This window comes from Castor canadensis, chromosome 8 (assembly GCF_047511655.1).
Source record: "Castor canadensis chromosome 8, mCasCan1.hap1v2, whole genome shotgun sequence".
Lineage (NCBI taxonomy): Eukaryota > Metazoa > Chordata > Mammalia > Rodentia > Castoridae > Castor > Castor canadensis.
In genome coordinates this window covers 89,217,074-89,244,805 of record NC_133393.1, presented here as the reverse complement: position 1 = coordinate 89,244,805, position 27,732 = coordinate 89,217,074, and the positions used below count along the sequence as shown (strand labels likewise).

At 48.3% G+C, this 27,732-nt stretch overlaps 2 protein-coding genes across 3 annotated transcripts; both read left to right on the top strand.

Annotated features, from left to right (window-relative positions):
• Positions 1-808: 808 nt before the first annotated feature.
• Positions 809-8,355, top strand: Krt2 (keratin 2). The gene is made up of 9 exons (XM_020160206.2): positions 809-1,533; positions 2,542-2,756; positions 3,080-3,140; positions 3,951-4,046; positions 4,628-4,792; positions 5,095-5,220; positions 5,896-6,116; positions 7,231-7,265; positions 7,353-8,355. Exons 1-9 carry the CDS (start codon positions 874-876, stop codon positions 7,904-7,906), a joined length of 2,133 nt encoding a protein of 710 aa, XP_020015795.2. The 5' UTR covers positions 809-873; the 3' UTR covers positions 7,907-8,355.
• Positions 8,356-16,863: 8,508 nt separating this feature from the next.
• On the top strand, positions 16,864-26,355 carry LOC109684036 (keratin, type II cytoskeletal 73). Of its 2 annotated transcripts, none has more exons than XM_074083440.1 (9): positions 16,864-17,377; positions 18,285-18,499; positions 19,311-19,371; positions 19,945-20,040; positions 20,744-20,908; positions 23,070-23,195; positions 23,550-23,770; positions 24,682-24,716; positions 25,486-26,355. In XM_074083440.1, exons 1-9 carry the CDS (start codon positions 16,931-16,933, stop codon positions 25,731-25,733), a joined length of 1,614 nt encoding a protein of 537 aa, XP_073939541.1. In that variant the 5' UTR covers positions 16,864-16,930; the 3' UTR covers positions 25,734-26,355. The 2 variants fall into 2 exon arrangements, with proteins under 2 accessions (XP_073939541.1, XP_020015794.2); XM_020160205.2 differs by having other exon boundaries at positions 16,865-17,377; positions 25,483-26,355.
• Positions 26,356-27,732: the final 1,377 nt, after the last annotated feature.

Genomic DNA, 27,732 nt, shown 5'->3' with positions numbered 1-27,732 from the left:
TGTAAAGCCTTTGCACCCTTCCACTGGGTGCCTTGAGTCACACAGACCAGGGAACAGAGAACCTTTCCTTACACCCCTTGTCCTTTGTGTGTTCGTATAGAAAGTGCTAGTTATTAAAGCTTCCAGTTATAGTACCAAAATGCTCCTCTACCCGGTGAGTGGTTATTGTGTATTTCTGGTGTGACATGGAAGGAAAGAATTAAGATAGCTTTTAAACAAATGACCTTTATTGCAGCATCCCAGGCCAACCAACCTCTCTCTTTAAGAGGATGCTGATCTCTCAACATCACAATCATGCTCTGCAGTGTGCTCCCCCACATCCCCTGTTTTTCTGACAGTCATCCTGGGCTATAGGAAAGCCAGGAGAGTCAATAGGCTATATTGAGGTGCTCTCACAGTCTCTAAACCCGACCTCCTTCTCATCATTGAACTGGGTGGTAAGGCTGCACAGGCCTGGGTGGTGGCCAGCTTCTCGTGGGTCGATCCAGAACAAGTTGCAGCATTCTGCAGTAGATCTTTTTTTTTTTTTTTCAGGTTGAGAAACCTAATTCTTAATCTCCTTTTCTGATGATTTTACAAAAGCCAAATTGCGCGGCAGATGCACAGATAAACAGGAGAAGTTCGCAATCAAAGCAACTTCTAGAGTGAAGCTGATTAGTAGATTTTTAAAATGGCTATTAGCTTGATACTCACTCACCAGGAGTAGCTTCCAGGCAAACCAAACCCATGCATAAGTGGGCCAACACCCATATTCACCAACACCTAGTTGGTAGGTATATAAGGGGACCCTGACAGTCTCCTGGTAGCACAGTTCAGTGACCAACCTCGGCTCTTCTCAGGAACCTTTGACTTTTCTAACTGGACAAAGGCATCATGAGTTGTCAGATCTCGTGCAGATCTCGAAGAGGAGGAGGAGGTGGAGGAGGAGGAGGAGGTGGAGGATTCCGGGGCTTCAGCAGTGGCTCAGCTGTGATATCTGGAGGCAGCCGGAGATCGACCTCTGGCTTCTCCTGCTTGAGCCGTCATGGTGGTGGCGGTGGTGGCGGTGGTGGCTATAGCAGTCAGAGTCTTGTTGGCCTTGGAGGGAGTAAGAGCATCTCCATCTCTGTGGCTGGAGGAGGTGGAAGCTTTGGCTCCAGTGGTGGATTTGGTGGCAGAGGAGGTGGCTTCGGAGGCGGCAGTGGCTTCAGAGGTGGCTTTGGAGGTGGCAGCAGCTTTGGAGGAGGCAGCGGTTTTGGAGGTGGCAGCGGCTTCGGAGGTGGCAGTGGCTTCGGAGGTGGCGGCTTCGGTGGAGGTGGTTTTGGTGGAGGCCGCTTTGGAGGTGGCAGTGGTGGTGGCTTTGGAGGTTTTGGGGGACCTGGTGGCTTTGGGCCTGGAGGATTCCCTGGTGGAGGCATCCACGAAGTCTCTGTCAATCAGAGCCTCCTGCAGCCTCTCGATGTGAAAGTTGACCCAGAGATTCAGAATGTGAAGTCTCAGGAGCGGGAGCAAATCAAAACCCTCAACAACAAATTTGCCTCTTTCATCGACAAGGTGAGTGAGGAGAAGCTGCTCCTTTGGATGCTCTGGATGCTGTGCTGTCAGTGCTGGTTGAAAAGGAAACGACTCAGATTCATCTCTTAGGAGCATTTGGTGTGGCCATCGCAGCCTGGGTTACTTGCAAATTCCAAGTGGGAGAGATGCTGGCTTTGCAGGCTACCTTTTCCACAACAGTTGGCAGTTAGGAGTTGTTTGTTTCTTTGCATTTTGTTTTTCAAGTCCAAATAAATAACATTTATGGAGACTTCGGACAATCACAGAAAAATTGATATAGATAAGGATTGGACTGAGCAGGTCAAGCCAAGTGAAAGCAGGTTTTGAAAGGGTTAGGTGAGTGAGATATGCTTTTTAGGTAATTTTGTCCCCCTCTGGAAAGTTACTATTCTATTCAGTTCTGGGAAGCTGAACTTGAAATATCTGCTTGGGGATGAATGAAACTCCAGCCTTCAAGAGAAGCATTTCCAGACCCATAAAGTCTTTACTGGTGTCACTTTGGGGTGTTGCTGAGTTTTCTCTTGTTTCAAGACAGACAAACCTGTCTTGGTTCATCTGCTTTGAATTGGGCAGGCATTTACGAGGCTTTAAAAAAGCAGGCAGGGGAGCCTGCCAGGACTCTCAGCCTCAGCACTGTCAGTTGCAGTGCCAGTGGATGCCTGCTTTTGGCTTTCTCTAACTTTATGGGACCTTGGCGGGGAGGGCAACTAACATAGGAGAGGGAAACTAGAGTCTTGGGAGAAACTGCAAACAAGACAGTGGGAGTGAAGTAGGAGAGAGAGTTTTGTGTGTGGAGAGCACCAGATGCAGAATTAGGAGTTGGTAGAAACTTTCCAGGTGTGAGGGCAGGGAGCTCAGGAGCTCTGCCAGGCAGGCAATTTCTAGCATCTCTCCAGCTGGCAAGGACGAAGCCCCATGACTTCTCTACCAGAGCTTCCTGGGGCAAGTGTGCCTCGCTGGTGTGGAGGGTGAACCAGACCTTATGTGCTCTTCCTCTGGTCATGACAGGTGCGCTTCCTGGAGCAGCAGAACCAGGTGCTACAGACTAAGTGGGAGCTGCTGCAGCAGCTGGATGTGAGCACCCGCACCATCAACCTGGACCCCATCTTCCAAGCCTACATCAGCATGCTCAAGAAACAGGTGGATGATCTCACTGCACAAAGAACCTCACAGGATTCGGAGCTGAGCAACATGCAAGATCTTGTGGAGGATTTTAAGAAGAAGTAGGTGGCCTAGGAAATCCTGAGTGGAGATAGATATTGAATGGCTGTCCACTTATCTCCCAACTGCATTTGTGTTAATGGAGGAGAGAGGTGTATCTGTCTATTATATGTGAAGAAAACTTGAGAACGTATTATTCACATGTTTAAGAGTTAATTTATAGAAATCTATCTGCATTTGGGATATCATAGTTTCAATTTAAGTTTTTAAAAAGTGTTTAATATTCATAGAAAATGAGGCATTTTGGGTGGATCAATTAGAAAAAGGAAAAGAAAAATAAATGACTTGGAACTAATCTAAATGTAATATCATCTCATATCAACAGGTATGAGGATGAAATCAACAAACGCACAACTGCTGAGAATGATTTTGTGACACTTAAAAAGGTGAGCAAGAGAATTCTATGGCCAGGTTTGGAGTAGGGGTGCTTCGCACCCCACTGTGTCCAGACAGAGAGGCTAGAAAACAATAGAGTGTACACAGCAGTGGCCAGAGAAAGGGGTGGATATGTCCATGGGCAGTTCTCTTAGGAGCCAAAGGGTCTTATAGTTCAAATTTTTGGGGATGATTTTCCATGGTATTCTGCGTGTTTGATAGAGTTCTTCCTATCAATAACTCACTTAAAGCCTATACTGGATCATGAAAACTGCAAACATAGAAAACACTTTATTCTTCTAAAGAGCTGGGGAGAAACTGGACTTCCTCTGAATGCCTGCTTACAGTTGGGTTTCGTTTACAGAGATCTCAGCTAGAAGGCTAAAAAGTGTGGGTTCTCAGCCTGGTTCCTATAGGGGCCTTGGTGTACAATCCAGGGAAATTCAGGGGAGGTGGGATGGACAGACAAGACAGGAGGGTTGAAACTGTGAAAAGGCACAGAGGCCATTGCACCCATCATGGAAACACACCTTGTCTCAAGCAGGAAGGAGAAACTGGTTGGCAGACTTGGCTCCATGCAAGCTTGCATGGTCCTGGTGGGTGATATTGGCATGGAGCCCCCCACAGAGGAGCATGGTGGAGGGCATGCCAAAGGAGATCCTATTGAAATATGACTTATCTAGCGGTGCCTGGGACACTGGAAAGCAGCTAACAGATACTAGGTGGAGGGGAGCAGCAGAGAAAAACTGGGACCCATATAGGGGACCATGCAAGGTGTGGGAGGAACATGAGTTTCACCAGAGCCCTTCATTTCCCTGCAGGATGTGGACAGTTCCTACATGGACAAGACAGAACTGCAGGCCAGGGTGGACATTCTGAGCCAAGAGATTGAGTTCCTGAGAAGTCTCTATGAGATGGTAAGGACATCGCCCCTGGATAAACCATTACTTCCCACCCTTCCCACCAAAGGAAAGTCCTACCCAACTGTTGAAAAGGCAGCAAGAATGGGGTTTATGGACTGGCTGACTTCAATTTATCACCAATCCAGCTCACTAGGGGGCTTCTATAGCGCTGTTTTGGGGGAGAACTTCCTTCTCTGATGTCACAGGAAGTGAGGTTCATCCCAGCTTCATAGCCTGCAAGTCCTGCTTCCCTTAGGAAGACACCTCCCTGCTGTGCCCATTCCTATGCACAATATACTTCAGAGGTCAAAATGCATTAGGCCTCTTACCTCCCTTCCTGGCCCAAGGGCACACGTGTGATTTCTGAAATAGGAAGTAAAATTTAAAGTATTTGCCGTGGATAAAATTCTTTCTGGGACACTTACTGGCATAAGTAGTGAAGGCTGCTAACTAGGAGGCTCAGAAATGCAGACACCCTCCCCACAATCTGAGGACAACCCTGGGAGAGGTCTAGGAATGGTGGCAATGTCATTTTTCATCCTACTTGGGGCATGCTTAGTCTGAGAGTCTGCATTCCCTTCCCCTGTGCGTTGTAGGAAATTTCCCAGCTACAACAGACTGTCACTGACACCAACGTCATCCTGTCTATGGACAACAACCGCCAACTGGACTTGGGCAGCATCATCAAGGAAGTTCAGACCCAGTATGAAGAGATCGCCCAGAAGAGCAAGACAGAGGCTGAGGCGCTGTACCACAGCAAGGCAAGTACTGGGGAAGCAGAAGGGAGCCATGGCTTCTTACAACAAGCTGGGCTGCCCCCAACTCCCCAGTCAGGATGTGCACAGGAAGATTACTAGTGCCTTTATCTAATGGTAGTTGGGCATCATTCCCAAGAAAGTGTTGAGAATGGCACCAAATCCTTGGTGGGGTGGCAGTGGTGGTGGTGTCACTATATTCAGCTTGGTTGACCATCCCTGGACCAGTCACCAACCAACTTCTTAGCTCAAGCTAAACCGACCCCAGAGTGGACTTCCCTTGAACGCTTCCTCTCTTCCTGTATCAGTATGAGGAGCTCCAGTTCACTGCTGGGAAACATGGAGAAAGCCTGAAAGAGATCAAGATGGAGATCAGTGAGCTGAACCGCATGATCCAGAGGCTGCAAGGGGAGATCTCACACGTGAAGAAGCAGGTGAGGCAGGGCCTATATGACGAGGGAGAGAAAGAGAGACTGAGAAATTCTAATCTAGTTTATATTAATCTCAATCTCCTCCACCTAAACAGAATGCAAGGCTGTAACAGTTTTTGGAGTGCGCTAAGATATATTTTAAAATTATGATCATTTTTTGGTTGTTTACAGGAATAGACGGAGCAATAGCAAAGCAAAAGTTTGTTTGACTTATGGTAATTGCAGACATAGCTTCCTGTTTTTCCGTGGTGCACGTCCCACCAACCAACTGGGTTCACAGAAGGGCAAGGAGTTAACTTTGGGGCAGATAAGGGGCAGAGTGTACTCCATAGATGGCAGAAGTTCTGCAAAGCAGCCTGTATCGAATGTCTTTATTTGCATGTATTATGTGTGTATTTGTAATAAATATGTATTTATTTGCATGGATGATGATCCTGGCCTTGTGCTGTGAGGGTCAAGGGCATCATGGGGAAAGTCAAAGGGAAGTGGGAGGAAGATGCCCTGAGACAGTGGAAGTCTTAGCACAGTTGTGTATGACTTGCATCAACTCCAGGGGGGCACTCAAGACTTCCAGGGCCAGCAATTCTAGCCTTCTACACTGAGCATCTTGTTCCCTGTCCCCCTCTGCTAGGCAGACTTTACCTTGTACAAACAGAAATCTTCCCTCCTCTTTCACAGTGCAAGAGTGTGCAAGACTCCATTGCAGATGCTGAGCAGCGTGGAGAACATGCCCTCAAAGATGCCACGAACAAGCTCCAAGAGTTGGAGGAGGCCCTGCAGCAGGCCCGGGAGAACCTGGCCCGGCTGCTGCGTGATTACCAGGAGCTGATGAACGTCAAGCTGGCCCTGGATGTGGAGATCGCCACCTACCGCAAGCTGCTGGAGGGCGAGGAATGGAGGTGAGGCGTACTGGGAGGGAAGAAGGATATGCTGGTCTACTCTCTCCTTTCTCCTTAAACCAGGGCGGGAGAAAGGGCAGGAAAAGCAGAGGATGGGAAAGGACCTCTGGTGGCTAAGGACATTTCTGCTCAGGGGACATTTATTATGTTCCCCCAGCAGAAATTCAGGATGGAAAGTTACAGTGTAGAGTGTATTATCAATATGGAATGACTGGCAAAGCATATTATTATAAATTAGATTAGGCAATAAATTAAACATCCTGATCTTTTCTGAAAGAGCAAACAAGATGATGTGAACACAGGGTCATCGAGACAGATGAATTTTTGGTCTGTAAGTCTGCAGGGTGGGTGGCCTTCTCTCCCTCCACAGTGTGTCCCAGGATAGGGAAGATGGGACTTACCTAGCTCAGCAGGGGCAGACCTGGTTCTTTGCAGGTTTCCAGAATGACAAAGAGAACTACTTGCTAACTAATCTTCAAAGAGGGGCCCTTTGCTTTCTCTGTAGTCTGAAAGATTTGGTGACTTAATGTGGTTGAAGCAACTGGAGGGGAAAAGCCGCCCTGGGCCATCAGTAAGCCAGTTTGACAAAGGAGCAGCCTTGTCCAGGCTGTCACTCTGCACCTGTCTGAGAGGCAATGCCCTTGCCCCCAGCTTGGAAGGACAGACAGGAAAGGCTTCGGTGGAAGTTGAGGAGGGAGAGGATGGAGAGAGCATGAGGCAGGCTACACAGAGCTGCAGTTCCTTCTGAATTGAATGTTCACAGTGCACCTGCATTTTGAAGTTCGAGGCATGGCATGAATTCTGAATAACAGATTCCCTAAGATGGGTTTAAATACAAAGTGAGTTGCATGACCAGAAGCAAATCTGCTTTTTCAGTTACTCTGGATCAACCTGTTTATTTTAAGCAGAGTAAAAAATGAGATGGATCGAGATGCAAGGCTATGGCTAGGTGTGGGGTCTGTTATCACTGTCATCTGGCAGCATAGAAGAAGGTGGGATCTAGAAGCCCCCAGTGGATGATTTTAGTAGCTAAACTTCACATATGTAGATAAAACAAGATGCATGCAGAGTCTACGTGCTCTGCCACAGCTTATTTTCTCTGTTTACCTGACAGAATGTCTGGAGAATTCAGCAGTAACGTGACTATGTGTAAGTAGTGGGGTGTCATCCTGTCTATGGGGTGATGGGGGGGCAGAGGTGGTCAGAACGGCTGTGGTAACACCATCTCTTCTGTAGCTGTGACAAGCAGCACCTTGTCTTCAAATGTGGCGTCCAAGGCTGGCTTTGGAAGCCACAGTTCTGGAGGTAGAGAGTCCAGTTATGGAGGAGGAGGAAGATACAGTTCTGGAAGCAGCAGTTATGGCACTGGAAGCAGAGGGTCTGGCTCCCGAAGTGGAGGTGGAGGAGGCTCTGGCAGTGGCTCCAGAGGAGGCTATGGCTCTGGAGGAGGATTCAGCTCTGGAGGAGGCCACGGCTCTGGAGGAGGATTCAGCTCTGGAGGAGGCCATGGCTCTGGAGGAGGATTCAGCTCTGGAGGAGGCCACGGCTCTGGCGGTGGCTCTGGAGGTAGCTATAGAGGAGGCTCCAGTTCGGGAGGAGGATTCAGCTCTGGTGGTGGCTCTAGAGGAGGGTCTGGCTCTGGAGGAGGATTCAGCTCTGGAGGAGGCTCCAGCTCTGGAGGTGGTTCCAGGGGAGGCTCTGGCTCTAGAGGGGGAGCTTCTAGTTCCGAGAAGGGTGGTTCTGGCTCAGGGGAAAGTTATGGCTCCGGTGTGACCTTCTCTTTTAGATAAATGGGATCCTTTGCTGACTCTTCCACCCAGAAAATAGAAACCTGTCTCTGTACCTCTAACTAACAGCAAATCAAATTTTGTCATCCACTTTTGATGGCATTTTCTGGGGGGTGGGGTGGGAAGGGATGCTTACATACAGATTTTGGAAGACCTTATCTGTAAAACAACTGGTTAGAGACAGTGACACCCATTGTGTTCTGGGAAAGAATCTGTGATGCCAAAGTGTGTTTCTAGCAATGCCCCACTCCTGGCCTCCTGTGCCTCCTTGTCTTGTCCATTTGGTGGTCCTCAGATGGTGTTCTGCTGAGGACCCCAGGGCAATCTGCTGAATCCATCCCCTGGCTGTGCACTGGGGAATCCATGCTTGTGTGTACATAGCCCCTCTGTGGACTCTGCTTTCTGAGTGCTGTGGTCTGGGTGTCTGCACAATAAAATTTCTTTGCAACTGATATCAAGTGATGTCTCTTTGATGACAAACCTTAGCAAAAGTGGGTGGCCATAGAGAAAGGAGATTTGAGAGTGATAAAGGGGGGTTCCTGGGTGAGGGGCAGGTCCCTGAGGGAGGTGTGGCTGAAAAAGCCCAGTTGTTTCTGTCTGGGAGAAAGGCGCAGGGCTGGCCCCGGAGTCTTGGCCAGACGTGATGTTCCCAGGAAGAACTTGACAGATTGGAGCCTGTGACATGGCCAGGTGGTAGGCAGGAGCAATTTGTAGGAAATTTTCTTTCTAGAAGGAAGTACTGTTTGTGAGAAGTATTTCCTCACAGACCTCCCTTTCCTTTTTTGACAAGAGCTTAGCTCTGAAGACATTTTTGCTCAGGGAAAACCAGCTGAGCCACTGAGCGTGCACACAGGCTTCTGTAGCTCCGAGTTTCCAAGTCCCTCAGCCCTGCATAGGACACAGCCTCTCGTGTTCATGTGGACATATGCCCCCTGGATGCTCTGGGCAAGGCTGAAGGAGACACCTGGAAGTGTCTGGAGGGCTCCAGAATAATGAACATCAGTGTTCACAGATGATAGGTCCCCCTGAACCTATCTCCTTTTAATCTAGGGTCTCCCTGGTGTCCCTGCTCGTAGATGTCTCAATCAGGGTGGTCTTATCCTGTGAGTGTGGAGATAATTTCAGCCTGTCCTCCAAAAGGCCTTGTCATCTGTCTGAGGCTTCCAGAGAGATCAGGAATGGTTGGGCAGGTGGGTTGGTATTAGACTAGCTAGAGCTGCCCAAAGGGGAGTGGGTGGCTTATGTGGGCTTAGGTCATATCCATATACATGGTGTACAGACATGTACACAGGGATGCTGTGTACCCTGAAGATCATTTGCCCCCTTATTCTACTCTCACTTTTAAGACCTTGGCGAGGCCTCGTTGAGCCTGTGATGCTCCTGATTTGCAGGGGTGGCTGTAAGAGATACAGGAGGCATTCATAGAGAACAGTGCCTACACTGACCCACACCAGCCAGGCCCTTGGGTTGAAGGTGCTGGGCAGGAAGCACTCAGGTGGCAAGGTGACAACACAGGAGTCTGAACATTCTTAGGTGATACGTGCTTCAAGCGCGGCCAGAACTGCCCAGGCCTCGGTCAGGCAGGAGAGGGGGGTAGAGGTTGATGACGAGGTTGGGAAGAAGCATGGGGTGGCTGGTTTAGGGTATATACATCATGCGTACACGAACACAGTCTTAAACAGGTGTCCCAGACATTTGAGGTAGGAAGGAAGCTTCAGCAGTCAGTGGATTTGAATTGAGGTAAGGAAACAGGTAAGGCTCAGGGTGGCCATTCTGATAACATGCTGAGGGGGAAAGAGGGGAGACAGAAAAGGTGGTAGCTTTTATTCCACCACCTTAATTCCTAACACTGTCAGTGGTCTGTGTCTCTGATTGCCTCCAAGTTCCCAGCTCACTGCCCCACTCAAACCCAAGCTGCTTTCGGGCTGCACTCCCAACCATGATCAGGAATATGAACTTGTGGCTCTCCGAGGTAATGGGTGAGGGGTAGATCTGAAGAGGGTTCTCTGTTCTTTCATCATACCTCTTCCACCAAGTGCCCTCTGTCTTACTTCCACTAAAATTTGATAATTGACTTGTCAGGTCCTGGGCTCAAGGCAGAAGGGTTTAATAAGCTCATTTTTATAGGAAACCGGGCTAAAGATTGACATTCTGATGGTGTTGCAGGACACTTGAGGCTGGTGGCGTGACAGCCACAGTTTGCAGGCTCTGTGGTGTGTTCCATTCCTGGCACATTGGAAATCAGTGGACTCACTACAAAATTGGAGATCGGAAGAAAGAATATGAAGAATATGTGACTTCAGACAAATTATTTAACAATTCTAAGCTTTTATTTGCCTATGAAAACAAACAAACAACAAACTCTGAATAAACTAAAGATGAAGGGCATTCTCTAGCAGATGGCCTTTGTACTTTATCTTCCTGGTTCTACAGCAGACTGCCTTTGGACTTGAACCGTATTCTCCATCCTATCAGGTTTAGGATTGCCCAGTCTCCACAATCATGTGAGCCAAGTTCCTTAAAATAAATCTCTTTCTACACACACACACACACATACACACACGCACACACACACACACACACACACACACACACACACACACACACTGAAAAATGGAGTGGAAGGGGATGGGGAAGAGAGAGAGAGAGAGAGAGAGAGAGAGAGAGAGAGAGAGAGAGAGAGAGAGAGAGAGAGAGATCTTCCTTAGCCCAATGATAAAGGACATCTATAAAAACCCACAGCTAACCTATTAAATGATGAAAAGTCTTAATGTTTTTCATGTAAGGTCATGAGATGGGGAACAAGCACAACTCCTTCTTAGTATCATACTGGTATTCCCAACAGGGCAAGAAAAAGAAATTTTGAAATACAGATTGGAAGAAGAATATAAGACTAATTTTATGCCTGTTATGTAATTGTCTATGTACAATATACCAAAGAATCTTACTAGTTGATGCAGTTCTGTATTTTTGTGTTGCACTGCACTGAGAAAATCTTTTTTTTGACTGAGTCTCACTATGTAGCTCAGGCTGGCCTTGAACTTGTGATCTTCCTGCTTCAGCTTCCCGATTGCTGGGATTACAAGCCTGTACTACCACAACCGGACTCATAATTAATTTTCAAATGTTAAACCAATCTCATGTTCTTAGAATAAACTCTATTTTGTCATCCTATATTATTCCTTTTGTATATTGCTGAATAAAATTTGATATTTCAGTGGGAATTTTTGTATCTGTCTGGAGCAAAATATGTCCTGGTTTAAATTTCACTAGTGTGCTGTATGTGCCAGCAGTGGCTCTGGGACAAGAAAGAGTAACAGGGTATAAAAGGATTAACTTTTGCTCTGCACTTTATACTCTATCCTGTTGCTTGTGATTTTACGCAAAGCATATATCTCTTTTATAATAAGAAAAAACCCTAAAAAGATATACCTTTCTTCAAATATTCATTGTGGCAGATCATGAGGAGCTACTGAAAATTTCTGTGAAGGGTCTGAAGCTAGAAGTCTGCTGGGTGACTGGAGCAGGGATACCCCGAAGGGGTGTTCCAAGACACACAGGGGAGGGGCTGGAAGCAGAAGGCTTGGGGCTAATTGCAGCCAGCTCTTTCATCACCTGTTTAGACTAGAGATGTCTTAAGGGAGACAGAACATGCTCTCAAGTTCATGACCTTCTACAGAGCTTGATCCAGGGGCTGACATGCCCACGGAACTCAAGATAAACAAGAAGAAAGAGATTTTTAAAAAGATAATGTCTTCCACTGGAATTCCAGTCTGGCCTGAAAAAAAGAGTAAGGAAAAAAAAAATAGAGGGGATTGCACAGTCATATTCTGTGTGTGCCTGGGAACCCAGTCATTCCTTCCTCTTGTCACTTGTCTCTTTGGCTTGACTTGGCCATCCTCTCACTTTTGTCCTACTGGTTTTCTGTGACCTAGCTCAGATCCCTCTTTCCCAACCCCCTGAAATGGGGCTCTTCCCCTGTCTCTGTTAAGATCATCCTCTTCCCTGCTCCAAACCCTGCCCATGCAGGGATTCAACCCAAGTCTCCTCAGCATTTATGGATTCAGTATTTTATGCAAATCAACACATATGTATTGAGCTTGGAATCAATTGGCCTTGGTTTAAAGTCCTGCTTCTATTACTTAGCTAGTTAAATCATTTGAACAAAACACTTAGTCTTTTGAACTTTAGTTTCCGCTTTTAAAAAATAAAGACATTAGCAGCAGCTACCTCCTGGTGCTGTTGTGAGGATTAAGGGAGATTATCTTTGAAAAGCACTTAACAGTTCTGGAACACAGTAATCAGGCAATAAATGTCATTTGTGCTGCTGCTATTGCATATATTGTATATTGCAATATTTATTGTCATAAAATGTCAATGACAAAAGCTAACATTTATATAACAGCTGGATAGATAGAGAGGACAGATGTCATTATCACCCCATTTGACAGATGAAAAACTGAAGCTGAAAAGCTCAGAGTTACAAACAAGGAAGCGGTAGAGCTGGAGTTGAGAACTATGGCTGTGGATCTTACATTCTGCTGTGTCCTCATTTTCCTCTACACACTCCTCTCTCTCCCTTCTCTGGATCTCCCCCAGTGAGCAGGGAAGGGGGAAGCTCGTGCAGTGGGTGAGACCTCTTACTGAGCCTGGCTGGGCAGGGACAGTACAGGATTATATCTGGGGAGACATCTCAGCTTCTTAGCCTAGGTCCAAGTAAGAGAGGTCGCAGAACCCTGCCAGGCAAATGTGTTATCTTGTAGGTGACATCTTCCAAGTCTTCATTCTTAGGTGAAAGAGGAGAAAAGCCATTTGTCAATGTGATAGCCTGTATTTTCCTGGCCTGAAGAAAGGGTAGATAAGAGAAGCCTGAGCCTAGAATATTCTCATCGATAGCTTGCCAACTAGTTATGGAGTGAGCAAGGAAAGGGTCAACGCCCTTGGCCTGCTTGGCGGCGTTCTGCAAGGGTTCGTCACCTCTTTGCGGAGGAGCGTAATCCTTATGGGGCTTGGTCGCTTCTGTTATGGAAGTAATGCTGCTCATTATTTTAAACTTAGAAAACTGGAAAGACAAAAGTTGTAAAAATCAACCATAGCAGAAAACAACTTCTGTTAACACTTTAATATTTTACTTTGTGAACATGTTTTTCAAGGTATTTAGCTTGACAATATTATATACACATACAAATATACACTGAACATGTACCAAAAAGTGGGGCTGGTAGAGGAGACCAAGAGAGAAAGAAAAGAAGGAAAGAAACAGGTGGGCACTAACTTGGCAACGGTAGCATTCGGATGTGTGTGAAAGGTAGATTCGTTTCTATTTTTTGCATTCTCACATTTTCCATAATAAACAGATGTTGTGAGGGTAGAAAAGAGAGCAGCTCAGGTAGGTCTGGGTGTTATGGCAGGGTAGTCAGAGGAGAAACCAAGCGACACTCAGAGGAGTGGAGAACTCAGGTTTTTTTATTTTTACGCTAGCGGGCCCAGATGTGTACCAGTGTCTGAGCCCTGAACAAAGGATTCACAAGATATTTAAAAGGTAGTGTAGGGCATCAGGTTACAAAGATGTGCTCAGGTCATGGTGTTCTAACCAGTGAGTTAGATTGTTTAGGTTAATTGGCTGGTAGTGAGCTAGGAACCTAGTGTTGTTTAGATAAGAACAGCAGGGGAGACCTGCTTTGGGAAGTTTATTTACAAGTGGAGACAAAGAAGGGCAGGAATGGGTGCTTATCTCTGCTTGGTGCCTCTTATCTCGGTCCTAAGCTTTTGCAGGGCTCTAATGGGCAATTCCTCACAGCTCTGTCCGAGGTTACAGCTTTTAATTGACAGTTTACCATGTTTTACAACCCTGTTCCAGGGCTATCTTCCTCTTCATGGGTAGGTACTGGGTTCTCCACTTATTGCCTTGGCAGAGAACTGCCCTTTAAGATGCCATCTGGGGGTGAGCAGAAGGGTGAGGTGGTGCTCAAAGATGCCCAGGGTAAGCTGGTCAAGGTGGAGGCTGCCTTGCAACAGGCCAAGCAGAACCTGGCCCAGATGCTGCATGACTACCAGGGGCTGCTGGGAGCCAAGCTCTCCTTGGATGTGGAGATTGCCACCTACCACAAGCTGCTGGAGGTTGAGAAGAGCAGCTAGGCCTCCCAGAGGGGATGGGATGAGCAAGTGTACTTGCATGACTCACAGAATAGCTTCCATGTTGGCTTTCCCTCCTATGACTTATCCATGACAAACTCTGGTCCTGATGGCCTCAAATGCTGCAGACCTTCACGTCTCTAAACATTTCTTCTCTTGGACAGGTAAAGGAAATAAGAGAAAGACAGAGAAAAGGCATCATTTTCTTTAGCTTTGCTCAGTGCAGGCCTGGCTGGTGTGATCCCAGATTGGAGAAAAACTGGAGAGGTACTCTGAGTGGAGGGGCCTGGAAGAGGCTCAGGTCTTGGAACAGTGGTAATGGGTAATTGTGGGTGGGGAGTGAGTGGGATACACTGAGAGAAATTGCTCTTTGGGAATTGATGCACTTCCCAGAGTGAGACTGAATTATGAACTAGTAATTATTTGCTGGTTATTCTGATTGTTTTCATGCTAATAGGTTATCTGGAGAAGTCATTGTCAGTCATTGAGCTATTGTAAATAGCCAGGGAGTGTCCTTTTTTTGCTGATCACTCAGGGTCACCTTCCCTTTTTCCTGAGAAAAGAGGGAGGAGACTTTAGCTGGGAGACTGGGGTCCTGGGACTCTGACTTCTCTCTGCAGACACTGGCTATGTGACCTTGTCTTGTGGTCCCATGGAGGGGATTAGAATAGAGGAGTCACAAGGGTCCTCTTGCATGTAGGATCTCATGCTTACCTCCAGGAGGAAGCAGAGACCCTGATTTCAGGACTCTCAGTCTGAGGGTGGAGAGTTGACCCACATGAATGGAAGGTGTGGGGTGCCAGGCATTGGTGGCCATTGTTCCTTTATGGGACACTTTAGGAAGACACCCCCCCAGTGCTATATGTGAGATAAATGTTCAGGAACATGAAGGGAAGTTGGGCTCCATAGCTGTCCTGAGCCTCCCTCTCTCCTCCTGCAGGGCCAGTGTCAATCCCAGTTTCCGCTTCTGAAGCAGTCACATCTGGCAGTCTCTTCTCAAGGAAAACCCTGAGGTGGCACATGGGTGTGTGTCCAAGGCTGCATGGTCCTCAGGGGCCACTGGGACCTCTGAGGGTCTAGATCTCAAGCAGGGAATTCTGGAGACACCAGTTCTGGGGTGGGCACTGTGGAGTCCAGGGCAATGAGAGATCAGGGTTCTAGCTCAGGTTCAGAAGCCTGTAGGTCTCCCTCCCACAGGCAATGGCCAGTCTTCCAGCCCTGATCTCTCATGGTGTTTATCTGCCTGAGTGTCCTATGGTGTTCGTAAATATGAACTCTGGCTCTATGCCAATATTTTTATTTATTTGGAGACAGACTCCTAGGTCAAAACAAGTCCCCATGATATCTCCCATAAGAAACCCTCCCATGAAACTCAATGACCTTTCAGGTGTTGATCACCCTTGCCTCTGCCTCTCCCTGTATCCTGTAGTGCTCTGAGTCTGTTCTGTTCCCTGCCATGGTGAGTAGCGGGAGCTCTTGTCCTGTCTCCAGCCCTGAAAGAAGGCCTATACTTACTACTGTAGTTACTAGTAGTGCTGTAATCTCCCGACCCCTCCCGCCCCAGACAGCAGCCTTGCTACGGCTGCTCTACAACCATGGTTTATCAAGAACTTGCTGCTATATGATTTTATAAAGCCCCATTTGGCCCATGCTGGGGGATAAGGATTTTACCTTCCATGGACTCACAGACCCTGAGTGATCATCAAGGAGGAAGAGAGAGGAAGCTCTGTGGGGATCTGGAGGTTGCTGCTTGAATGGGTAAACGAGTAAGGCCTGCAGAGGGTGTAGTCAGAAGACTAGCCACAGGTGTCCACAAGGCTGAAACCTGTATTTTGGGGAGGCATGTTTTCATCCTCTGGGATTCTTACAAAGGGCTTATTAAATGTTTGCTAGTTGGAATGACATCTTCAGCTCCCTGAGTCTCAGTTTCCCTATTTGGGAAGTATAGATTGTCACTGCTCCTCTCCAGGAAGCAGTCTTAGAAAACTAAGTGGATCCAAAGATATGCTGTGTGCAAGAAGCTCTTTTGCCAGGTGCTGGTGGCTCATGCCTGTAATCCTAGCTACTCAGGAGGCAGAGATCAGTAGGGTCATGATTTGAAGCCAGCCCAGGCAAATAGTTTGTGAGACTCTATCTCGAAAAAACCCTTCACAAAAATGGGTTGGTGGAGTGACTCAAGGTGAAGGCCCTGAGTTCAAACCCCAGTATAAAAAAAATTAAGAAGAAGAAACTCTTTCAACACTGTAAAGTGCTGTACAGTAGTCAGCCATTGTGAATGGTGGCAATGACCGTCATTTCAAGGTTAAGTGTGGGGGCAGAAGTCAGCATGTGTAGGTGAAGGTGAGTAGATGGCTTGATTGGCCCAGGGGTATAGCAGGGGACTGGCAGCAGTCCTGGGAAGCCAGGCCACAGGACTCTCTTCCTAACCACATGAAAGCAGTTCAGCCAGGATCCTTGGAGCAGCCTATCTGATGCTAGCACAGGTGTGAGATTTCTCACAGATGACGCTGCCAATTAAAGGTCTCCCCTCAGCAACCCCACAATCCCAGCTCCCATCACTCCCTGAGGAAAGACAACTGGACTGTGACAAACTTCTCAGCCAAGATATTTCTAGGGATAATATGGCCAGGCTAATTACCCCATGTTAACTAGATAAGACTCAATTACATGAGCAAAGTTTGCAAACCCAGCACTTTGGGGGTTTTCCTCCAAAGTTATTTACCCCATATCTCTAATTTTGCTGGGAGAAAATGATTTCTTGCTCCCAGGCAAACTAAACCCACAAATTAGAGCAGTGGCTCTTTCCTGAGCCTTATAAAGGGGATCTCAAACTGGTGAACTGCCTCACAGCTAAGGGTTAGTATCTTATCCCAGCTCGCTGGCTTTCCCAACATGAGTCGCCAATTCACCTGCAAGTCAGGAGCTGCCACCAACAGGGGCTTCAGCGGCTGCTCGGCAGTGCTGTCAGGGGGCAGCTCGTCCTCTTACCGGGCAGGGGGCAAAGGACTCAATGGGGGCTTCAGCAGTCGGAGCCTCTACAGCCTAGGGGGTGGCAGAAGCATCTCCCTCAATGTGGCCAGCGGCAGTGGACGAGCAGGGGGCTATGGGTTTGGCCGGGGCCGGGCCAGCGGCTTTGCTGGCAGTATGTTTGGCAGTGTGGCCCTGGGGCCCTCGAGTCCACCCCTGTGCCTGCCTGGTGGCATCCACCAGGTCACTGTCAACAAGAGCCTCCTGGCCCCCCTCAACGTGGAGCTGGACCCTGAGATCCAGAAGGTGCGCGCCCAGGAGCGGGAGCAAATCAAGGCTCTGAACAACAAGTTTGCCTCCTTCATCGACAAGGTGGGTCTATGGAGAAAGTTGAAGTTCCTCCACCTTCATTGCCCCTCAGTGCCCTTCCTACCTGGCATGATGAAGTCTGAGAACCACTGAGGAACAAGTGGTAGGAGAGTCTTAAGAAGCAGAAACTTTCCAAGTTTAGGGGAGCAAGGGAGGCTCACCAGGGGGACAGTGAGGTAGGGTGGTGAGGTATGAATAGGAGTTTTTGAAATTGGGATGGGCAGAGGCATCCCTTGGGAGAGAGCATCTTTAGCATGATAGGACTTGTCTGGGGATGGGACTCTTTGTGAGAGTGTTGGGGGCACAGTGAAAAATATGGTCTATTTTCAAGGAAGCGGATTACACTATATAAATCACTATAGTGATTTACACTATAACTTGAGAGTGCTTGTTCTCCCCCTGGGGAAATACTGTTTGAGAATTGACCCAGGCATGAAAGCCACAGAGGAGGGCTGAGACCCCAGTTCAATTGAGTGCTGCCTTTCAGGTGGTTTGGGAGAGGTCATGGATAAGAGAGTGGGCAGAGCACAGGCCAGCCACCAGGCCCTGAGCAGAGGAGCCCAAGAGCAGGAAGGCCAGCACAGGCCAGCTTACATATCTAAGGACACACCTTAGTGAGGTGGCCTGGGATGGATGTAGACGTCAGGCCTAGCAGTTGTACAAAGTGGGCAGAGGAGACAGGTGGTCTAGGTCGTGACAGACCGAGAGGGAAATGAAGATGTTGGTGCCCCTCTTGATGTTAGGGGCTGCCCCGAGGGGAAGTGCCTGTATCAAATGGGGGGTGGGAAGGTGCTTGAGTGGCATTTTTCCAGGACTCACCTTTTAAGCTAACTTAGCAGAAGGAAACCCTGTGTCCTTTCTGCCCACTGACTGTGGAGTGACTGCAGGTAGCATTTGATTTGGGTTCCAGGTGCGGTTCCTGGAGCAGCAGAACCAGGTGCTGGAGACCAAGTGGGAGCTTCTGCAGCAGCTGGACCTGAACAACTGCAGGAACAACCTGGAGCCTATCCTCGAGGGTCACATCAGCAGCCTGCGGAAGCAGCTGGAGACACTGTCTGGGGACAGAGTGAGGCTGGACTCGGAGCTGAGGAACATGCGTGAGGTGGTAGAGGACTACAAGAAGAGGTGAGCAGGGACACTGTGCCCAGGCTGGCCAACTTCTGGGATTGGGATTTCCCAGCAGGCATTGGGGCATTTGTCTTTGGCTTCAGGGGGACTGAACTCAGGCAGAGCAGCCCACCTAAACTCATCTGCCTAAGCAAGACAAGAGCATTTTATGGGCAACCAGGTGTCTGGACAGTGGACACTCAGCTTCTCAGACAGTGACAGTTCTGTCCTGTTAGGCTCTTGTCATGGGCATGTTCCTTCTTGCTCTCCACCAGTGAACCCATGCATGTATATCCCAGCCTCCCTGTTCCTAAGCTCACCCAGTGTGCCCCGAGTTCCAAGGATTCCCCTGAGCAGGGTGGGAGGTGGAGTTCTTGCTTGGTCCTCCTCTTATTTCCCTTGGGTTGTGCACATTTCAACCATGCTTCTTTTGTTCCGGCTTCTTTGGAATTCCTGCATCTGGATGGTATGGAGTTATTGATAGGGGTGCCAGGCAGCAGGGTTTCACAAGAAGCATGGCTGAAAGGGGTGGCCAGCACATTCCTGTGATTTGAATGCTGAGAGGGAGGAAGAACCTACTTACTCCCTAGGCATCAGAGGAAATCCAGACCCAGACCCATTGACCCAACCTACAACTTGGCCAAATATTCCTGGTGAGTTAGGACAGCTGTAAAGATGTAGAACAATGCCTGTTGAAAGATATGTAATATGGGCATCTCCTTTCTCTTTTCTCAATGACAAGGCACTGGGATGTGCGCACGCATGTGTGCACACACACCCACACCACACCCACATCCACACACCTTGCTCACTGGTGCTTTCCCCACAGGTATGAAGAGGAAATAAACAAGCGCACAACTGCTGAGAATGAATTTGTGGTGCTTAAGAAGGTGAGGCGGGTCCCTGGCCCTGGGTCCTCCAGGGTGGGAGCAGGGTATGAGCAGAGAAAGGATTGAGGTCTGCATTCCCCATGGAAAGGCCTGGGGCTGACAAGCCAGAAAGAATTGGAGGTTTGCTGCCTAGGACATCTTGGACACTAGCACCAATCACTTTGTCAGTCCTCTACTTGTGTAAAATAACAGGAGAGTCCAGTTTGGACACTCAGACCCCACCTCATGTCCATGTGCCTGGACTGCCTCCAGGAGGGTATGGAGTCTACCTTCTACTCTGCTCATCCCTGGGAAATTGCTGTGGCTGTCACTGGCTCACTAACTACCCAGTGACCTGCCATGTGGAGGAGGAACAGAGTCCTGTGCCATCTCTTTGAGAAAATGGCAGAAGATGTCTAGAAGCCTGAGCCCAAGATCTTGCAGTGAGTCCTGGCTGGAAGTCAGGTTCCTGCTTGCTGGGTCTTGAGTCCATTCCTGGGGCAGCTAGATGCTGGGCTCTAGGGTATCATTTTGGGGAAAGGCTTGTTGGGCTGAAAGAAAGGTGGTTTCCTGGGGTCTCTGATTCTCCCTTAGGATGTGGATGCAGCATACATGAGCAAGGTGGAGCTTCAGGCCAAGGTGGATGCCTTGGATGGAGATATCAAGTTCTTCAAGTGCCTTTACGAGGGGGTAAGGCTTCTTGCCCATGCTAGCTCTGTCTTCTGGAAGGGCAGATGTGTGATGAGTAGTTACTTATCTGTAAATTTAAGAGCCCAGGGAACTCCAACATTTGGGTGCTGGGGGCTTTGGAGATCAAAGGCAGGAGTGGTGCCCCATTAGTCCTTGTGTGGGTCCTTGGTGCTCCACTCTCATGTCTTACAGAGCGGCACAGGTCCCAGAGGGGTTCCCATTGAACTTCAGTCAAGCACAGTCTCACTCCTGTTTGTTTCCTCTCTGCTGCTTGGGATGGTTCCTAGGGTCTTGGGCGTAAAGGAAGAAGCTGGGTCTTCTCACACCCTTTGTACTTTTTTAAAAAAATAAATGTCTGACTTCAAATCTTAGCATATTGGCCAAACACCCATGGGCTCTTGTGTCCTGAGTGTCCTTTGTGTGGTGGCCAGGTAGTTTCCTTCTACTTTCCCCATTCCTACCCTATCTCAGGTGACCAGACATGGGCTGTTTTCTTCCTGGTCTGCTTCAAACCAATTCGGTGGTTTTTCAATATGGTATTGAAATCATGGATTGGTGATCTCAGCTCTGTTCTCACAAGTTTTGGGGAATGCAGCTAGTACCTGCTTGACATGGTCTGGCGCCATGCTGCTGGGATGGGACCATTGCCTTAGCACCTCCCTCTGGTCAAACAGGCAGTTCATGCTTCTTTGTTCTCCTGCAGGAAATTGCTCAGATGCAGTCCCACATCAGTGACACGTCCGTCATCTTATCCATGGACAACAACCGGAACCTGGACCTGGACAGCATCATCGCTGAGGTCCGTGCTCAGTATGAGGAGATAGCCCTGAAGAGTAAGGCTGAGGCTGAGACGCTCTACCAGACTAAGGTGAGGTTGCTTACATGTGTGGGTGCATCTCTTCTGGTCTGTTTATCTGTCCCGTGACCCATCATTGATCCCTGCTGACTGGGAACATAGGAGCATCCCTGGCACTGAGAGAAGCCTGAAGGAAGGAGAAAGCATGGCTCTGACCTTGGAATTCCCTTAGTCCTCCAATGGCAGCCGTAGTTCAGAGTAGGGACATGTGACCAGGTGGAACTGACTTCATGGAGGCAGAAAGTGCTGAACTGAGTCTGGGGAAAGGAAAATGAGTAGTTAACATTTCAGTTCCCTCACTCAGTATAACAAATTAGAAGTGTCTTAAGTGTGATCTGGGATCAGGTAACTCCTACCTTTTCATTCAATTCTAAGGACAAAAGGGGTGTTTGAGTCCCTTAGGTCTTAGCTCCTCTAATGGGTGTGGGTAGGAGGTGACTCTTCAGATAATTTGGTTTCTCACATCAAGATGGCAACTTTCTAATTATTCCTTGCTGTTTATCGGGCTCTTTCCCTAGGGAACTCACCCTTGGGAGACCTTATCTCTCCCTCCCTCCCACTGTCTCCTTGCCAGCCAGGGATGAAGAGGTTTGGTCAGCTGGGGGAGGATGGAGGCTTTCAGGGCCTAGGAGACAACATAGGCTGGAGCTTCTTGATAGAGGCTCAGACTCGAGGCCTGTCCCCAGACCCTTCCACATTGCTGACACAAGCTAGGGTTTGGAATTGGCCACATGGCCTAGCCACTCAGGGTTGTCAGTGTTCAACCCGAGGCTGTAACCCCAAAGATATTTCCAGAAGAATTAGGCAGGTCTGCAAAGACATTATTATTGGACCATTTTCAGTTCAGGGTTATCTGTACCTTCACTTCTCCAGTTTGGAGTATGTACTTACTGAGCAGAATGTCATTGCTGGAGTTCTAATCACACTATTATGAGGGCTTATTCTAATTATTCCCCACTTAAAGACAAAGAAGTGGGGTTCTGAGCGTGCAGGCAACTTGCCAAGTGCCTTCAGCTGATAAGTGATGGTACTGGATCTGAGTCTAGCGGACTGACTACAAATTCCATGTTCTCAGACAGGAAGATCAGATCTGACCACTCAGGGACAGGGACAGAGGAGCATACCACCCCCCAAACTGCTGAAGCTCATACTTATTTTGTGTTCCCTGTGGGCTGGGATACAGCTTAGGTGTGCTCTCTGTTGACTATTCAATGGACAACATCAAAGGCAGGAATAATCTCAAACTAGTAGATGACCCTAAATTCATGGCTGGTGGCACTGGGGTATAGCTTAGTTCACCCAACCAAACACAAAAAGTATTTCTCCATGATAAGCCTCCTTCCCCCAGCCCAGCAAGACTGCCTGTAGCCTGTAGCCCAACTAAGCTGGTGAGAAGAGAAAGTCAGAAAATAGAGGTGGACAGCTTATTGGCTCCCTCTTCTGTTCATTCATTCATTCACTCGTTCACACATTCATCCATTCATCATCCCTTTTTTGAACATAAACAAGGCACTGTGCTGCTAGGTACTGGAAAGTCAGAAATTAAAGAAACCATCCATTCATTCATTTTGAGTGTGATGAAGAAGGCACAAAAATGTGACATCATGATACAGTGTGGTCTCATTTATGGGAGAAGGCCTGAGGATGTAGCTCTTCCCTGCTGACTTGGAGCTAGCTAGGGAAAAGGAGGATGAATAGAAAGAGCCTCTAGGTGGAGGGAGAAGCTCCTGCAGACTCAGAGACATGACAGTACGTGGGACATTTCGGGGGGGGCACTATGGGACTATTTGGCAAAGTTGGGGAGCAGATAGTTGATATGAAGGGGCCATGAGAATGAGCATCTTGTTGCTGTGCTAGGAGTTTGAATTTGAACTTGAAGGGCAACAGGCAGAGGAGGGTCATAACTGCAGATGTGTATTACAAAGATGCAATATGCAGTGTGGAACCTCCAACAATCCTAATGGTCAAATCTAACTACCAGGGAGATCAGTATCCTTAAGGCAAGTGAGTCCAGTGACAAATGGTTAAAGGGGAGACTTTTGATGGCTTGGTAAAGTGGGAACCCTTTTCCACTTCTGCTATGTTCCCTAAGCAATAGCCCACACAGTCTCTGTGCCGGGCTGAGTTCATCCAGGTCCTAAGTCACGTCACTGCTTTGGTCCCTCTCCCCCAGTTCCAGGAGCTGCAGCTGGCAGCTGGCCAGCATGGGGACAACCTCAAACACACCAGGAACGAGATCTCAGAGCTGACCCGGCTTATCCAAAGGCTGCGTTCGGAGATAGAGAGCGTGAAGAAGCAGGTGAGGGGCTTGGGGATCCTGACTTGCTCCCAAGGGAGGAATGAATTGCTTAGCATGCCCGGTGCCTCTTCTTCCTCTTCTTGTTCTTCATCTCAGAACTTCCTTCCTCATTGCACCCCCATTCTCATCCTTCACACTTCACTCCCATCTGAAGTCTGGAATGATCACAGGGTCATTTCATGAAGTCGTACGGCTCAAATAATCTGCTTCCCAGGGCCATGGATGTAGCTGGTTCTTTGCATGAGGAAGTGGGGGGAAGGACAGAGGAAGGTCCAGCCACTGTGGGCATGTGGAGATGAAGTGAGGTCTGGGCTTTTTAGAATTCAGGGGTGGATGCTATCTCTTTCCCCTCAGTGCTCCAACTTGGAGACGGCCATTGCTGACGCTGAGCAGCGGGGTGAGTGTGCTCTCAAGGATGCCAGGGCCAAGCTGGATGAGTTGGAGGGCCGCCTCCAGCAGGGCAAGGAAGAACTTGCCCGGATGTTGCGTGAGCACCAGGAGCTCATGAGTGTGAAACTGGCGCTGGACATTGAGATCGCCACTTATCGCAAGCTGCTGGAGGGTGAGGAGTGCAGGTGAGTGGGCGGAAGCACTGGAAGATCCTTTGCAATCCTCTTTTCAGACTCCCCGAATGTGGAGTGCAGGCAGCTGGAGGGGCTGGAAATGCTTTTTGGTTCACCCAGAAATAGCCTGGAGCAGCATCCAGTCATATAATATATGAAAGCAATGTCCTTTGTATTTCTTCAGTCCCTCAGAGCCAGTCTCAGATTAGTGTGGCTGTGTCTTTAACACCTCTCAGACACTTGCAAATATCCCATTAATATAGAGACATTGTATCCCAAATGCAGAGTCTCTCAGCAGATAGCAATATGTAGCCCTCCGCCCAAATTAGTTTGGCTTTCATTATGTTTAATTGTAGTGCTACTTCTTTTCTTATTTGATTAAGCAATATTTGTTTTCTATTTATCCATGTTGATAACTTTTAAGAGAAATGAGCTTTTCTTATGAAAGGTAGTCTTTGGCAATGCAAGCTGAACATGGTGACAGTGACAGTTAGAAGGAGAGCACACAGCCTTGACATTTGGAAAACTGCAACACAGAGAGAAGTCACCTGCCCAACGTCACACGGCTCTCCCAGCAACTCCCAGTCCTAATAGTTCTATTCTTTTACTTAATTCAGGCAGCAACTTCTCAGTGATAAAGCAATGGGCTCATGGGATATTCCATGGGAGGGGCTCTGGGAGTGGTGTAGGTGTAGGGACCCCCAGGTTGCTGGCCCCCACATCTCTGAAGTGGGAGGGGTAGGTGGAGGAGGGAAGGAGGGGTGTGGAGGCAGCAGGGGCAGCCAACACCATCTGGCTAGCTGGTGGGGCTGGAGGAGGCTGTGCGGGTCTGGCTGGTGCCTTCTGGCTGGTGTTCAGGCAGGGGTGTGGGCAACACTTGGATTCCATGTGATGAAGATGCCTTATGTTTTCTCTTTGTGCAGGATGTCTGGAGAATACACCAACTCTGTGAGCATTTGTGAGTATTTCACATCTCTGAGGGAATATTTTTAGGCAATCAACAAACACAAAGTGAATGACTGAGTATCTACCATCAGAACATCTATGGAGCAGCCTGGGACTATCCCCCTCCATTCAGAGCTGCTTCTTTCCCAGCAGAGTCAGCTGCCCATCACACTGTGACACAGCACATTGGCCCCTTCCCCAGAAATCTCATCCATACCAGGATGAAACTCTCAGCCCTACCCCCTCTCCTGCCACCCCCCACCTTGGTTTTCCTGCATGAAGGAAAATGTGAACACAAAGAGTTGGACCTCTGCTCTGTGAGGGGAGACCTGTGCACAGACACACTGTGTGAATCAGTTTTAATGCTGGCCCCATTGGGTTCAGTCCAGTCTCCTAAGAGGAGGCAGCACAAATTCCCTAATTCAAGCCATTAGGAAATTCACTGCAAGAAGAAGCCTAAGAATGCATTCTAAGGTTAAATGCAAGAACTTGGCTTATCTGATGCGTGGGTGCCACTTGTCCTTTGGGGGAAAGCCCCAGCTACGCTCACTCATTCTAAGAATGAGCAGGAGCCTGTCTAGGGGGTTCCTGTAGGATCTGGGCTATTTTTCCCAGAGCTTTAGATCATGAGCATGTATCACTAAACCCAAGTTCAAGGCCAATGTGAAAGATTTGCTTAGGAGGGAGACTTTTGAGCCAGTTGGGGCTGGAGGTTGGATGGACTTAGGGACACTCTGTCTTGGGGTACATACTTATCCTCCTCCTTCCATCCTCCACAGCAGTCATCAGCAGCTCCACAGCTGGGCCGGCAGGCGCAGGGGCAGGCTTTGGCTTCGGCAGCAGTGGCACCTATGGTTATCGGCCCAGCTCTGTTGGTGGGGGCTACAACATACTGCCCGGGGGCTGTGTCACTGGCAGCGGAAACTGCAGCCCTCGCGGGGAGGCCAAGACCAGGCTGGGCAGTGCAAGTGAATTCAAGGATGCCCCAGGGAAGACCTTGGCTTCGTCCACCAAGAAAGCCATGAGATAGCATGACAGCCCATTCCCCAGCATCTACCTTGACCTTGTTTTCTATGGACTCCCTTCTCTGGGAAGTTCCTCTGTCCCATTTATCATCATCACCTTCTTGCTTTTCTTTGACACTATCAGTGCCTCCTTTTCTTTGACCTCTCTGCCTTAGTCTTTCTTAACCAGAATCAAGATTCTAGGGCTGGAGTTGTCCGTCCATCCTTCTGCCCCAATACAGAGACCTCTTAGCCAGGGTCCCCTTCCTAATGAGGACATGGGCTTTTCTCTGCCTACCTGTGCCCATGCAGGAGAAGTTTCTCTTTAGGGTGACCCTAGTCCACCTGCTGCCCTTCACACCCTGGCCATCTCTCCCTGGGCACGTGGGACTTCGGTGCATTGATGGACAGTCCTGCAAGAACTGTGTTCTGTTACACCAGCCTCAGCTCAGACCAAGGGCTTAGTCACAGGTTGTGTCTGGTATGACCACTGTCCCTTATAGAGTTGGGAGTCTCCTTTTAGGCTGGGCCTACCTACCAACTATGTGGTTTGGGCTTTGCCCTGTGAGTTCTTGACCTAGTTTAGGCCTCACCACCCACCCCTCCTTGGTGTTCCTGTGTTCTACTAATAAATTTATAAAACTTAAATGAGGTCAAACTGCCTCTCTCTCCTGAGGGAATGCTTGTCTCAGGCCATGTGTCTTCTGCATGTGGAGTGGTCACTGACTGTGAACCTGGGGTCCCTCTGTTCTAGAATTCCGAAGTATCTTGGTCTGAGTAAAAGAGACCCTGCATGGGCTGGAAGATCCCACCAACACCTGCACTGACACCAAGCATTCATCTGTCCCCTATCCCCAGCAGATGCTCCTTCTAAGTCATGCCTTTCTCACACCAATGGTCTAGTGAAAGCATGGTCTTCAGGAACATTCAGGATACAGTAGGGAGAAGGAGCCAACATTTATCAAGTAGCAAGAGGTAGGAGTAAGCCAAGTCTAGAAAGCCTCGAACTTAATAAGCTCCCTGTTCCATGGAAAAAGGCCCACAGGTGGACTCCTCTTTCAAGTAATGGCTCAAGTTCAAGGGTCCTTAGTAAAGTTTCCACTGAGTTGAGTATGGGTGTGTGTGTGTGCATATGAGTATGTGTGTATATGAAGACGTGCGTGTTGACTCCACTTTGTTTCTAAAACACTCATGTGCTTAGAGCTGTATTATGGATCCCAGGCTGTGATAATGCTGTCAGGATGCAAGAAGAAGCAAAAGTAAGCAGGAGAGGGCTGGAGGCATGGCTCAAATGGTAGAGCCCCTGCCTAGCAGTCACAAGCCCTTGAGTTTAAACCCAGTACTAAAAAACAAACAAATAAACAAACAAACAAACAAAAAACCAGCCAGCAAGAGGCTAGCACACATTCAGGTTGAGGTTCATGTATTGCATCTGAGCAGGGTCTCTGTGGGTCCAGAGAGAATCTAGACTACAAATCTAGAGATTTGAATTCTAATTTAGACTCTGCAACTAACTGTAATTGGGAGCATAGCTCTCAATCCATCTGAGCCTCTTTCTTTAGCTATAAACTAGGCAGAATTATGTCCCCAGAATGTCGTTAGGCTGAAAGGAGACAACACAGGGAGGTCTTGTACAGTTCCTGGCAGAAAATTGATGCTTAATAAATGTTAGTGGAAATAGAAGCTTGTTCTCTAAATTTTTGGTAAAAAAAAAAACTTGACTTAATTTGCTCACTGAAGGTGCTGAATAGCTGCTGGTAAAGCAACCTACAAAATTCAAACTTTAAAGATTATCTTGTAAGCAATAATGCCAGTTTGTTTATTTCCCAAAAGAGAACAGGCGGGCAGAATATCTAGTCTCAGGAATAAACACTTGGGGCCAGCGAGGAAGGTCAGTTGAATAACTAAATAGTATCTCTTATGTGCCTGGTGTGTGTCAGTACTGGGGATCCAGGGATGGAGAAACCTGCTCCATGCCTCTTAGGGAGACATGACCATAAAAAAGGTAACACAACGTGGTGTGGA